Below are 16,212 nucleotides of genomic sequence, written 5' to 3' on the forward strand. Positions count from 1 at the left end.
GGACGCTTACTGGTCCCTTCAATTATTAATAATAAATATAATTAGACAAGTGACAATGCCCACACAACCCAAAGTGCTTACTGGCCGCTTTGAATATTTATAATTAATAAAGTTCTGAGACAAGCAACAATCCTCACGCAAGCTGGAGCGCTTACTGATTGCTTTAATTATTGAAAGTAAGTATACTGATAAGACAAGAGCCAATACTTACACAACCTGAAGAGCCTACTGGACACTTTAGTTACTTATAGTTATTATAATCATAAGACATGCGCCAATCTCTACACAACCCGGGACGCTGACCTGCCGTTTTAATTATTTATAATAATCACAATGATGAGACACACGCCAATGCCAACACAACTTACAGTGTTAATTGGCAGCTCAAATCAATCATAATAAGTATAATAAAATGAAAAGGGCCAATTTCCTTACAACCCAGGACGCTTATTGTCGCTCTAACTACTTTTAATAAAAAAATCAATGGGTAAAAAGCGAATCCCTACACAACCTTAAATGTTTATTGGTCTTTTCAATTACTTTTAATAATTATTATGAGACAAGCGACAATTTTTTTACAACTAAAAGTGCTTACTGGCCACCTATATTATTTATAATAAATAGAGTAATAAGTCAAGTGCCAATCCCAACACTGCCTGGATCGCTTACTGGCCGCTTTAATTATTTATAGTCAATATAATGATGAGACAAGCGCTCATCTCTACACAACTTCAGACGCTGATTGTCCACTTTTATTATTTATAATAAATAAAGAAATAAGACTAGCGCCAATTGCCACTGAACCCGAAGTGCTTACTGGTCGCTTTTATCATCGATATTGTATATAATGATAAGACAAGCGACAAACCCCACTTATTCTGAAGTGCTTACTGGCCACTTTAATAAATTATAATAAGTATAATGAGAAGCGCCGATCCCAACACAACCTGGGACGCTTACTGGCTGCTTCAATTATTTATAATAAATAAAGTAATAAGACAAGTGATAATCCTCACACAACCCGGGACGCTTACCGGTCACTTTAATTATTTATAGTAAATATAATGATTAGACAAGGGCCAATTCCCACACAACCTGAAGTGCTTCCTGGTGACATTATTTATTAATAAAAAGTATTATGATAAGACAAGCGCCAATTCCTACGCAACCCGGGACTTCTACTGGCCACTTTTATTATTCATTCTAAATAAAATGATAATACAAGCACCAATCCTCACTCATTCTCAAGTGCATACTGGTCACTCTAATTATTCATAATAAATATGATAATAAGGCAAGCACTAATCCCCAGTCAACCTTAAGTGCTTACCGGCCACTTTAATTATTTATAGTTAATATAATGATGAGACAAGCGCTTATCTCCACACAACTTGAGACGCTGATTGGCCGCTTTTACTATTTATAATAAATGAAGAAATAAGACTAGCGCCAATTGCCACTGAACCCGAAACGCTTACTGGTCGCTTTTATCATCGATATTGTATATAATAATAAGACAAGCGACAATCCCCACACATTCTGAAGTGCCTACTGGCCACTTTAATAAATTATAATAAGTATAATGAGAAGCGCCAATCCCAACACAACCTAAGACGCTTACTCGCTGCTTCAATTATTTATAATAAATAAAGTAATAAGACAAGTGCTAATCCTCACGCAACCCGGGATGCTTACCAGTCACTTTAATTATTTATAGTAAATATAATGATAAGATAAGGGCCAATTCCCACACAACCTGAAGTGCTTCCTGGTTACATTATTTATTAATGAAAAGTATCATGATAAGACAAGCGCCAATTCCTACGCGACCCGGGACTTCTACTGGCCACTTTTATTATTCATACTAAATAAAATGATAAGACAAGCGCCAATCCTCACACATTTTTAAGTGCATACTGGTTACTCTAATTATTCATAGTAAATATGATAATAAGGCAAGCGCTAATCTCCACTCAACCTAAAGTGCTAACTGGCCGCTTTAATAATTTATAATAGGTATAATGACAAGACAACCGCTAATTACAACACAAGCTGGGACGCTTACTAGCTGCTTTAATTATTTGTAATAAATAAAGTAATAAGACAAGTGCCAATTATCATACAACCTGGGACGCTCACTGGTCGCTTTAATTATTCATAATAAATATATTAAGACAAGTGACAATCCCCACACAACCTTAATTGCTTACTGAACATATTATTTACTTGTAAAAAGTATAATGATAAAACATACACCAATTCAAACACAACCCGGGACTTTTACTGACCGCTTTTACTTTTATAATCAAATCAAGTGAAACGACAAGTGCCAATTCCTACACAACCCGGGACGCTTATTAGTCACTATTATAATCAATAAAAATTATTAAGTAACAATGCGAGTGCTTATTACCTGACTATCTAGGTTACTTACTGGTCACCCTGGTTGCCCTTAGTTAGTGCTCGAATTATTTCTTAATGCTTTTTAATAATAATTATTGCTACTAGTAAGTGCCCTGGCTTATGTGCTGATTGTCATTTGCTTTATCACTTTATTTATTTTAAAATAAGTATGCGACCAGTAAGCACTTTAGGTTGTTTGGGGTTTGGCGCTTGTCTTATCATTATACTTGTTATAAATAAATAAAGCTACTCGTAAGCGCTTCGGGTTGCTTGGGGATTGGCGCTTGTCTAATTTTTTTATCTATTATAATTAATTGAAATGGCGTAATACTTTATAGCCTTAGTGTTCAAGAAGCATCCATATTATACATCACTTGCTTTTTATCAAGATTGAAACTTTCGTGACAACTTTTATTAGTGATTGACGAGTTTAATCTTTGGACGTTACAAGAAGAGGAGAAAGTAGGTTAAAAGCAGCAGCTGCAGTAGTTTACTCTCATTGCTTGTCTTGTACAATACACTATACTTTACTTCTTTTAGATTCTTGTTCGAAAGTGTGTCCCGTTGAATACTTATTACAAACGCTACATTTTTATTTCTCTGTCTAGTTTCATTATTACTAGTAGATTGTCGTTTGTTTACAAAGAAATTATTAGAGTATTATTTTTTATCTTAATACTTTCATTCACAGTGTGATTTCGTAATTTAGTAATAATTTACACGTTAAGACAAGCAAAGCCCAATAATGTGATTCTGAAATTAAAGTGCTAAAAATAATACTAAGAAGAGTGCTTTTATTAACACACACTTGTATATATATACGTATATACAGTTATTTTATTCTCTCTCTTTTCCTACCAAGTCAACGCGATATCGGCCTCCCCTTCTACTCAAATAGTAATATCTTGATGAAAATCTATTTAAAGCAGTTTTATACTCAAGAAAGCAAATTTTTCTGTCGGGGACTGTGTAACTTTTTTCTTTACGTTTGTGTTTTCCATACATTTGACAAATAATTACGCTAAAACATGGATTCTTTTTATTACTTCTAGCACGCATTTATGTTACATACTTTCTTACGTCATACTTAACTGTATAATAATCATAAGCGTAGTCTTACATTACGAACGCAAACTTAAAGTAGAAGTGTATATCTCATTGATTTTGAAATTTTTGTTTAGGTATTATTGATATAATTTTTATGTATTTTTCTGTTTGTCTTTTGTTAACTGTATATAATGTCTACACAACTTTTTCTAGGAATCAGAAAGCAATTCAACTCAAGTAACGTTAACAGATATTGACGTTGATGCTGCAGGCTCATTTAGTTGCGAGGTGTCGGTTGATGCACCTTTATTTCAAACAGCAGTTGTATCTGGATCTATGAATGTTGTGGGTAAGTCTTACTCTAAATTTGTAAGTTCATAGAATTCAAAAGATTGCAGTTTTAAAACCTATCGACTGTTAAACATGTTTTTTATATTTTATAAGATCTTGATAGTGTACAATATTATGCAATAAAGTACAATACTATAGTTATTTAATCGCACATTTTTCTACCAATTGCGATGGTGACGTTTTGTTATATTCTTAATGATTTTTATTACTCTTATACCTGCCTTTTATTATATTTTGGCAAAACTACAATAGACTTTGTAAATTTTTACTTTTTCAAAGTACAAATAAATTAATAAAAATATTTGTCTAACTGATACGTAGCTTTTACAGCAGAGATGATGAATTCTTCTTTGTTGAAAGCAACTCCTTGCAAAAAGTATGTGGTAGTATAAACATATTATTGAGTGTAGATTTAAGATGTGTAGCTTTTTCATTTGATCCAACTTTTAAGACTTTATACTTATTTGTGTTAGCGTATTACACATTTGAATGAAGTGTTTCTCTTAGGTGTTAAGAAACAATTGGTAATTTTACATGATTTACGTTGAAGAGATATTTTTCTACGTAAGACCAGTGAATCTCAGACATTCAATAGTATGTGTCAGCAGTAAGCTTGGTCAAAAATACTCATTGATGTAAAAAACATACGTTAGTCGTACTATTTTATGAAAAATTTCTCTTGACATCATTAATACTTTTTTCAGCAAAGTTCTTTATGGCTTACTCTGCTAAGAAGTAGGCTACAAAAAATCAAAATGTGTAACGCTAGTCTTGTAATTTTCTACGCAATTGTATAAGTAAAAAAAAGTTTCGATTTTTACTGTAGGTACATGGTTAGATAAGGACGCATCACAGATGCACAGTGTGGAGAAGTAAAAAAAATTGTAGAGAGAGAGACAAAGATAAAGAGAAACTAATCCGACTTTTTTATAGTAGTTGTAGCTCGAAAGAGACAGTGTAAAAAATGTTTGGAGGTGGTAAGTCACGTTTCAGCATGAAAAATTGCGTCGACAGCACATTCAGGATAACGTTAATTAAAACAAATATGATCGTGTATGGCACGCGTATAAAAAAACGCTACGTATGCAATTTTTTACAAACTATGAACATGCAGAGGTAGGATCGCAAAATGCTGACATCGTTTATTTTTGAAATTCATAATAATGTATCATTAGTATCTGTCACTAGATGTTTAAGAATGCGCAAACTACAAGTATATTCATGGATAAACTTATATCAAAGTCATTTTACTGCAACTTTTTTGTATCAAGTGGCGTGGTAGCGCCACATGCAAGTTTGAGTAGCAGACGGTGCATGGCTACCACGACACTGTATACACTCAAATTCGCATTTTGAATTTTCGAAATGGTAAAAAAATTATTCAACATCATCATATATGTAGTAGTGTGATGTTATTCGGCTTTTCTGATGCTAAACTATGATTTGAAAAAAAAATCCCGACCAGAAAAGCTTTTTTGATTGTTTCATCATATATACGTTCTTGAAAAGTGCTGATTTCATTTCAAGAATTTTTACGTTCAGAGCAAAAAGTTCCGACTCTTAAGTTAGCTGCGGACGAGATTTAGTAGTATATATTGAGCTAGTGTTCAGTTCGATGTGAAGTTAGTCGCGCTAAGAGTATTGACTTTATTTATATCATTATATATATATATATATATATATATATATATATATATATATATATATATATATGGGTGTGTATATTATGATAATAATAAATTTAAGGTACTGAAACAATCAATATATCAGATCTCATCTCATCTCATCTCAGAAAAATATACATTAATTTCAATGATAAGCATCACATCGATAAATTTTCTTGATTCCTGGTCATTGTTAAACACACACAGTGGCGCTGTAGTAGCATTTCTTGATGCTCTAGTCACAGTAGGCTGAGGACGCGCAGTACGTTGCAAAATCCTCTGTCATAATATCTTTGAAATTCTCGTCATTAAAAAGGGTCCTGATTTGCGGACCGTCGAATACGCCTTCTTTTATTTTTGCATCAGAAAGACTAGGGAACTTTTGGAAAATATACAAAAATGCATTGGTATTTTTTTTTTTCATGGCTTTTACCAATTGCTTTATTAAACCTAATTTTATGTGAAGAGGTTGAAGTAGTACTTTTTCAACAGGTAATAAATCTTCTTTTATGATATTTTTAGATCGAACTTTCAAATTGTTTCTTGCAGGCCAATTTTTTTTTACGTAATGATCCTTTCAAGCACGACTGTCCCATTCATATAAAAAGCAAGGAATACTTGTAAATCCACTTTTATATCCTAGTACGATCGGCAATATTTTTGAATCTTCACATAACAAAGGTTTGTGTTTAGTGTATTGCAATTGAGTCAAAATGTACTTTAAACTTCCATACTATTCTTTTGATATAGTTTAATGTGCAACTGGTAAAAGAGCATACTTATTTACATTATGCAGTAAAATTGCTTTAAAACTCCTGGTAGATGAATCGAGAAAGAGCTGCCATTCATAGATGCTTTATATTCAAAACATTTATATTCATTGCTTAAATTTGTGACATCGTTGCAATAAACGAAATCGTTTTCTCTAGAAAAATATTTTTAAAAAGGAATATCCCTGTCACGATAAAACGAAACTTTTGTTCTTTCAGTTAGGCAATTTTTTTCTTTAAATCTTGAAGCCAAAAGTTCAGAGTTCTCTTTGAAAAGTCCTAAATCTCAACATAGGTCACTTAATTCATCTTGATTAAATTTTCCACTGGCTGGATTCTCTTCGTCTGATAGTTCGAATTTATTTGTATGTGACTCTGCAGTTGTTGTATTACCCATTTCTAATTCTTCCTGATTTTGAGAAAAATTAGATGATTCTGATTCAACCCGGGGATTAAGATTTTCTAATCTATTAACTTTAGAAAAGAAGTTTGAACTCCTATTATTTTCAGTTATTGGTATTGGAAAAGTTACAAACGATGCTTTTGGATACACAATATTGCCAATATTTTTTAAATTGTAACCAAAAATATTACAGAAACAGAAGTAACAATCGGTCAAATGATTACTTGGATTTCTCCAATGCATAGGGTTATTGATGAACTGAAAAAGGTTTAACATTTATATTTTCTTTTGCAACCTTAGAAATTTAATTATGACAAATACTAGATATAAAATGAGAAGTCCAGTCGTTAGCAAAAGTTTCCTTTGAAATTCCAAAGCATTTTTCATAATTTTTTTCTTACATCTGCAGTGCATGTTTTCCTACTGCGTTGTAATGTGTATCACCCACATACCACGCAAAAGCAATCTCTATTTTTACAGGAAGATATGGCAATCAAAGTATTTTATAAGTAAAATAAATAAAAAGAGTAAAATTTTTAAACAAAATACTAATGTACTTGGAGGTACTGTATAATAACACTAAGATAAAAAAGAAGCACTTAGTTTATTTTAAATCAACAGTTCAGAAAACTTATAAATGAAAGAAGTAGTTTCATGACATTATAACGTTAACAAAAAAATTTTTACAAATAACGAAAATACAATATAAGCTCACAAACTCAAATCCTTCTAATCTAAAAATGTTAACCCTAAAAGCTTAAATGTATCAGTCACTCTAAGTCATAAACACTTTCATTTGTTAAAACTATAAATAAGAACGAAATTTTTAAATTTACTTACTTAAAATCGAAAAAAAGTACATTAAGCTTATGGTTACATATTTAAGCTCACTTAAGCAGCTCAAAACATCAAAGGTTTCTGATGAAAAATGAACCCAACCCCCAAATATATTAAAGTCATATTTACCAAGTATCTGCACCCTTCACCTACCAATCCCCAGTATACTTACAAAATGTGTTCGGTAAGGATCAGCTACTTATATCAAAAAGTTGTATTTTTATCTATAAAAAAAATACCTTTAAAAATAAGTATAAGGTTCTGCAAGTTTGAGATTATTGTCTCTGAAGGTATTCTTAATCAAATATATTAATTAATTTTTAGGAAAAATAATTAATTTTAATTACTCAAAAAATCTGTTAAGAAATTCTAAGAAATGAATTTTTTATCAGAAAAATTATGACATCTATAAAAAAACTACCTTTAAAAAATAAGTAAAAGGTTATGCAAGTTTGAGGTTATTGTCTCTAAAGGTAGTCATATTCAATTATAATAAGTAATTTTTGGGAAAGAAGAATTTCGATCATACAACCAATCCCCTGAGAAATTCTAAGAAATAAATTTTTATCAGAAAAGTTATGAAATCTATAAAAAAAACTACCTTTAAAAAAAAGTATAAAGTTATGCAATTTTAAGGTTATTGTCTCTGAAGGTATTTATAATCGTATATAAAAAATTGATTGCAAATATAAAACATAATTAATTGTTATATTAATTAAAAAAAATTATAACACCTATAAGGCAAGAACGAATTCTGTTTTTTCAATTTAAATAAAAAAACTTTTAATATCATCTTAGGCATGAGAAAGCAGTGAAATCTAAAATTAATAGACAAATTTGAAGATAAATCATTTTAAAATATTCCAGTATATAACAAAATAACTATCACATAATTTATTTTTTATTAAAAAAACTTTCTTCGCGAAAAAAACTAAAAGGATTAAAGACAGCAAAAAAATTTTTTAAGCAAATTGTATTTTTCGTTTTTAAACTAAATGATGGAATGCGAGAAATATTTTTTGCACGTATATTTTATATTTTTCTAAGACCGAAAACCATATTATTTGTATACATTCTGTATACTAATAATACGGTTTTTGGTCTTAGGAAGTAACGAAATCAACAAAAAAATCCAAGTTTTTCTTTGAAATAAGAAGTAATTTAATTGAATGTAATACAATCACAAGAAATTTATTTCCGAGATAAAAAATAATTAATTATAATATATTTTTAAAAAATTATTAATCCCATAAATCGAGGATAAATTCAGTTTTTTCTATTGCAATACAGATATTTTAAATAGCATCTTTGGCATTAGGAAGCAGTGAAATCCAAAATTAATAGACAAATTTGAAGATATATCAAATTCAAACATTTCAGAATATAACAAAGTAATTTATTTTTTAATAAAAAAAATTTCTTCACGAATAACTGGACAGATTAAAGAAAGCTAAACGTTTTTTACGTACATTGTATTTCTGTTTTTAAATGAAATGATGAAATGCGAAAAATTTTTTTTGCATATATATACATTCCGTATACTAATAATACAGTTTTTGGTCTTGGGAAGTAATGAAATCAACAAAAAAATTTAAGTTTTTCTTTTGTAACTAGTAGTAGTTTAATTGAATATAATCAACCACTGGAATAACACGGTTATATCTAACATTACTCGTGAAGGATATTATGTTGAATAATATAGTACGTATAACATAACTTGCCGGAACTGATTTCCAAGTTCTAGATGTTACATATTAACAGTAATAGATAATTCTTTGCATAACAATTAATCAATTATTAGTTTATTAATTTTATTAAGTACCTTTAAGTGTGCATTTAGTATAAATTCATTTATTGATAATTTTTTTGCTAAATCATAATGATTTGAAAAGAAATTTCAAATAACATTTCAATGGTGCTTACAAGTTAATCAATGATTCGTCAAATAAATGGACAAAAAAAAAGTCCGTACCCTGGTAGAAAGCGAACATTTTTTTAAAATTTATATAATGTTTTTTCCAACCTTTTTCCAGCATTTTACAGCTATTTTGTCAAAATAAAAAATTCTGGAAAAAGGCTAGAAAAAACGTTTTATAAATGCTCACAAAATGGTCAATAGTCTACCAGGGTACAAATTAAATTTTTATTTTGCTATTCGTTTTTTTACAAAGAATTTGTTCTTCTGTACATTTAACGAAACGCAAGCTTAAGGAGCAAATTGAAATAACTTATTATAACATTTAAATAAAATACTTTTTTCTTGGTTGGTGATTAACTATTGATCTTATAATCAACTGATTAGAAATATACAAAAACATTGTTTTATACATTCTGTTATCCGTAAAAACTTGGTATTGATTGTTCATTAAAAAACTCAAAAATGAAAGTCGGCAAGTTATGTAATACGTACTATATTATTCAATATAATATCCTTCACGAGTAATGTTAGATATAACCGTGTTATTCCAGTGGTTGATTGTATTCAATTAAATTACTACTAGTTACAAAAGAAAAACTGAAATTTTTTTGTTGATTTCATTACTTCCCATGACAAAAAACTGTATTATTAGTATACGGAATGTATGTATATATGCAAAAAAAAAATTTGCGCATTTTATCATTTCTTTTAAAAACAGAAATACAATGTACGTAAAAAACGTTCAGCTTTCTTTAATCTGTTCAGTTATTTGTGAAGAAATTTTGTTTATTAAAAAATAAATTATTTTTTTATATTCTAAAATATTTGAATTTGATTTATCTTTAAATTTGTCTATTAATTTTGGATTTCACTGCTGTCTAATGCCAAAGATGCTAATAAAAATATCTGTATTGCAATTGAAAAAACTGAATTCATTCTCGATTTATGGAATTTATAATTTTTCAAATATATATTAAAATCAATTATTTTTTATCTTAGAAATAAATTTTTTATGATTGTATTATATTTAATCAAATTACTACTAATTACAAAGAAAAACTTGAATTTTTTTGTTGATTTCATTACTTCCTAAGACCAAAAACCGTATTATTAGTATACAGAATGTATACAAATAATATGGTTTTTGGTCTTAGAAAGTTATAAAATATACGTGCAAAAAATATTTCTCGCATTCCATTATTTTGTTTAAAAACGAAAAATACAATTTACTTAAAAAATTTTTTTGCTGTCTTGAATTCTTTTAGTTTTTTTCGCGAAGAAAGTTTTTTTAATAAAAAATAAATTATGTGATAGTTATTTTGTTATATACTGGAATATTTTAATTTGATTTATCTTCAAATTTGTCTATTAATTTTAGATTTCACTGCTTTCTCATGCCTAAGATGATATTAAAAATCAATTCATTTAAATTGAAAAAACAGAACTCATTCTTGCCTTATAGGTGTTATAATTTTTTTAAAATTAATATTATAATTAACTATGTTTTATATTTGCAATTAATTTTTTATAATTCATTATAAATACCTTTAGAGACAATAACCTAAAACTTGCATAACTTTATACTTTTATTTAAAGGTAGTTTTTTTTAAAGTACATTTTACCAGACAACCGCTGCCGACTGATACTGAGCTTCTCAAATTTTTTTGCTACATTGCAATGACATAAAACGTCTAGTTATTTCGTCATTTTTTTAAATCAGTGGAAAATTGTCGAGAAATTCTTGAAAACCTAAACCGTTGCTCATGTAAAACGAAAACATCAAACAAAACTGACCACTTACGTTTAAAGATATGCTTTGTAACTGTTTGACATTCCAACGCAGTTTCTTACAATTTTTACGAAATCAATTAATTTGCTGCGGAACATAAGGTTGAATACCATAGCTATTAAAATATAAACCATTGGAATGTGCATCAACGTATATATCAATCCAATGCATACCTGGTTATGTGTGATCGTCAGTGTTAAAAATGAAAGCTGTTGGTTTCGTCCACACCCGTGGGATCTGATCAGCTGGGAGCACACCGGTGGTATGAGTTGTGATTTGTGACAGGATCTGCAGTATATGTAGGCAGTCCATTACGTTCACAGAGCCAAGATTTCAGTTTATAACCGTTATTTAAGGGACACCGATATTTTTTAAGATTTGATTTTAATGCGTGATGCATACAATACACTACCGATCATAAATTTTTTAAAGGTGGACAGTGAATATAGTCTTCTAAGATTATTACTTGACAAAGCGCTACTTCGTGTAAATCGTACCACTTTTTGCAACCTCTGACATAAATTTTTCTCGCACTTCTACTAATATCATTCAAAATTTATTATTAATATTATAAAAATAGCCAAAAATAATATTATTCAAAGTTTCGCCATGAGTAATACTATGCATCTTCACAGCTTTTACTTCGACACGCGTGAGTAAATATTTTTCTGTACTCGTTGACAGAGCTTTGGTATGGGCTAATAAAAAAGACGGGCTCATTTTAACGCGTCTTACTAAAAGATTGGGTTCTTCGATACGAATGGAAACCAAGTTTGGAGTGTCTATGAGACAAAATGCATGACGAGATCTTATTATTCGCATTTTTATCTTGACGCTATTGATAAGTAATTTTTCCTAATTGCATATTTCGCATTTAAGATGACCAATCAGATCAATCGACTTCTTTGCTGGTATTAGTGTACGTCGCTTGACTAGGCCCGAGTTGGTATCCAATTCATCGTCTATCTTTGTCGCCGTATTATCACACCATAATACACTCGTTTAATAGGATGATTTTGCCGCAGGACCGCAATTCAATAAAGTTTCCAAATACGCTCTGTAAGCGTACGCGTTGTAAGGAGGTGATACAATTTTCTCATTAAAAAACACAGCAACTTGATTGAATAACAAATGCATAAAATTATTGATTGGTCCCATCTTTGAGATTTTAGATGCTACGTCAGTATTTCATTCTTCATCTTCATTGACGGCCAACTTGACCCGAATACTGAGCATCGTGTGTACGAGATCGATGTATTCGTCACCATTACCTGGTACGACAAATTCGATCGGTGAATCATCCGTGAGCGATAATATCGGCTTGTATTAAATTCAGTGCGATCCCTCGATAGTTTTTTAAATTGGTGTAGTATCAAACAAAAGAAGCTTAGACTTTAAGCACTCGCATAAAAGACTATGTAAAAAAGCCATTTTTTTAAAGTTTAACTTTCAAAAATATCTCTTTTACGCCAACCATGCCTTGATTGCACAGTTCTACGAAGCAATTGCAACTCAAATGCTTCGTCGATTCGTCCACGTTTATATCCTGAACTTTCCATCAGCTTGTCCAATTTCTCCTCGGCTTTGCTCTTCAGTGCATTACCAGACTCCATCACACAAGTGCGGAATGTCTCTTTGAAAGGTGTATTTTAAGCGGTGATGTCAGACATAATGTTCATACCTGTACGAACAGCTTCTTGGCCAACAGCTTTGGCACCTCGTTTTATGAGTAGTAAAACTCGTTAAAATACTCCAGCAAGAAACGATCTGATACCTCCATGTCCTCGTTGATAGGGGCTCCCAACGTTAATGCACCTAACACCTCCTCCACTGTTTCCATAAATTGTGGTCAGACTTCCACCACTACCACCACCACTTTTCGGAATAAAGTAATCCTCGTAGAAATCCATTATTTTTAGTCGATTCGTTCAAAGTGAAGCGTTACCATCAGCGTCCCAAAGTCGAATTGTACGGGGGCACCAATCGGGTCCCTTATATCGATTTCGATGTTGCGAAATGAGTTAAACAGTAATGTTATATACACAGGTAGTAAGAAAAGTTTATTTTTGACACAGCCGTACGCATAACCTTGAAAATCCAACAACACTGCCCAAAACAAATGCGATTGAATGTCTTCTACAATGTATGGTTCACAGATGTTGCTGTAAATCATGAGCATTGGCGGTAAAGCATTAACGAGATTTGCTGGATGAATTGATAGAATTTCATTATTTTCCAAGAAAAGACTCGTTGCTCCTTAAAACCCAAGATTTAACTTAATTTTTTGGATTGTAGTGAATAGTGATACATGTATTCACTGCGTGCTATTTCGAAACAGACTAACTTAGCCACTACATAACCGCTCCTTTCCAAACTGAAAACCACGTGATCTCGTGTGGTATCGAAACTATTGATTTCTTGTATCATTTCTTCGATATTTGTGTATAGACCAGGTCGTATGTAAATATCTACATAAATCCCAGGACGTTCTGTGTGTACATTGTTGTATAGTCGTGGTATATATTTTAGGGTAATTTTTCGTTCGCTATTTTTTCTTGCACGTTGAAACATCAATGGTAATTGAATCTCTGTTATACCAACACTTCATTAACCTTGCAAACTAATTTGCTGAGGTAATCTTGTCACGTAGTGTACAGTAATATTATCAGGATAATACTGCATGCTACTGTTGCTAGGCAACACAACGTAAAGTTCCTCCTTCATTATATATCTTTTAGATAATTACCTTTCACCCAGGAATTAAATTTTTCAGGATATCCCTTCCAGCTGATAAAAATTCTTTAGAGCGTCCTTTACCTTGACTTTTTAATGTCTTGTCAACCTCAAAGAAGCTCTCGCTCGATTTCTTTCGTACTCTGCTTAACTCTTTCTCGTAAAAGAAACCGTCAATGTCATCGTCAGCCAAATTTCTGAAAAAATGAGCTTGAGTTTGTCGCATGCAAGAGATACGTACAATTTTAAACAACTCTAAAGTCCAACCACTTTCGTGATCTTTGACAAAGACACTTCTCGTCTTACAGATACGAACTAAATCTCCAACGTTGTACTTTGGATTTTATAAATATGCCTGTCATAACGCTGCTTTATGTTTTCTTGTGCTCGTGCTACATTGTGCGAAGTCATGTCAGCTGGCGCCATCTTTGTTGACAAATTCTTCGTGTGGTTGTATGACTCCATTATACTTGGAAGAATGTCTTCAAAGTATCGATTGTTTGTGTGCGTAAAGTATCGCTATTCCTTTAACAGTTCTTATAAAACGTTTGGCTATTGCAGCCTTTGTCTGATGGTTACGCACTACTTTGTATTTAATTTCATTTTCTCGTAAAACAGATTGCATTTTACGACCTACAAATTCTTTATCTTCATCCGTTTGGAGACACATTGGTGTACGATCGTGACTTCTTGATAAAATATGTTGAAATGCTTCGGCGACGTTTTCAATGTTTTATTCTTGATAGGTACGGCCCAAGCGCATTTGCTGACGATATCGATGACAACGAGAACATAAGCGTAACCATCATTGTAAGTTTTAGTCCATTAAATCAGCTTCCTATACGTCGTCAAAGTTACGCACCTTATAGTTTTCTCTGGGAAAGCAATTTCTTATAGGCCTATGTAAATTATAGGTATCTTGACTCTCTAGCCAACTAATAACGTTCAATTGCAAAAATTTATTTCTTACAGCACTTACAAGTTTGTTGCTACCAGCGTTTGCAGTTGGTCGCGCCGCATGGTAATAAAGTTTTTGCAAAGTCTTATGCATTATTCTTTTTTTTCTTAATCTTTTTTAGACTTAGCAAAAAAACTTCTAAAATGCAATCTTGCTACACATGCAGCATGCTGTCCATAAAGCAACTGTTTGCTTATTTGGTTTTGTTTCTCTGGCAAGCATACGCGAAAAAGCAAATTTAGCCACAGCCTGATCGGCTTTTAGTTATTGACCTCTCTTCTCCGTAACGTAGGTAAGATCGTGCTGATGACATGCTTCGTTCAAGGGATTCATACCCACATTACCGTGCTCAATACGCTTTGATAACTTCGTTCCAGGACCACAAAATCTGTATCCAGGTACATAAATCTCAAATGGCAGCAAGTTGATTAAAGCGACGAAAGCTCTATTTTTTTCTCCTCTTCGAGTTTTACTTCTGTTTCTTTACCCTGGTCACTTTTCTGCTCAGTTGACGCCATGTTTGTACTTGATTCGACGAAGGCACAACTTTTGAAAAATTTTTTTCCATTCCTTGATGATGCCAATGATTCAGTACGGAATGTTTGCTATACGAAGAGCCACTGCAAACTGATCACGGCCTACCAGTATGCGTTTTTTCCTGTTCCTCAAAACATCGTTCACCAGATCGACAATGTTCAACTGTGGTGTGCAAACGCCACTTATGATGACGGTATGTTCATTGCTTTACTCAAAGTTACCAGTAGCACGCAATCCTAGTATGATAAGTGCAGCTTTTTGACGAAACCTTTTTTGGTACGCTTTTGATAACCTCGGTATCCTGCCTTTTCCCCTCTTTACGCTTTTCTTCGTCCTCGTCGACAACGTCGTCAGAGGGATCGTTATCCTGTGATACCTTGGTGCTCCCTTGTGTCTGCATGTCGTTTTCTTTTGTTGTCCAACTTCTTAAGGTGCAGATATCGTTGTAAAATTGTTGGTGTATCTTCTATTTTTCTCGCTTATCGGTATATGGTAAATTCAAGATGTCGCTAATTTCTGCGTTGAGTCGACTCATTGTTGGGCCTAGTGTTTGCACAGACTATCGTTGAGAAATATGCTTCGCAATTGATCCATGTCTTCTTGAGACAGAAGAATCATTTTTTTGCGTGCTCTATGTTTGTTATAGCATTGAGAAAACTGTTCCAAAGAGCGGACCCAACCAGGCAGGTAAGAAACTTCTTTCCTGTTGTACGATAATTTTTTTCTTTGACGACAGATAAATTTTTGCGTTCGCAATCTTCCTGAGAACGCTGGCGTGTCTATGCAAGCATTTTTTGGGCGC

General features: G+C 31.9%; 1 protein-coding gene across 1 annotated transcript in view; it reads left to right on the plus strand.

Annotated features, from left to right (window-relative positions):
- Positions 1-16,212, plus strand: part of LOC106637205 (uncharacterized) — a 494,105-nt gene that overhangs the window by 215,167 nt on the left and 262,726 nt on the right. Inside the window, exon 3 of the mRNA XM_089595085.1 lies at positions 3,664-3,799. Within this exon, the coding sequence (XP_089451211.1) occupies positions 3,664-3,799 (136 nt within the window). The remainder of the gene's footprint in view (positions 1-3,663; positions 3,800-16,212) is intronic.

Source organism: Copidosoma floridanum, unplaced genomic scaffold (genome assembly GCF_036245765.1).
Source record: "Copidosoma floridanum isolate Cflo_tuat_1 unplaced genomic scaffold, Cflo_Japanese_pri ptg000024l, whole genome shotgun sequence".
Lineage (NCBI taxonomy): Eukaryota > Metazoa > Arthropoda > Insecta > Hymenoptera > Encyrtidae > Copidosoma > Copidosoma floridanum.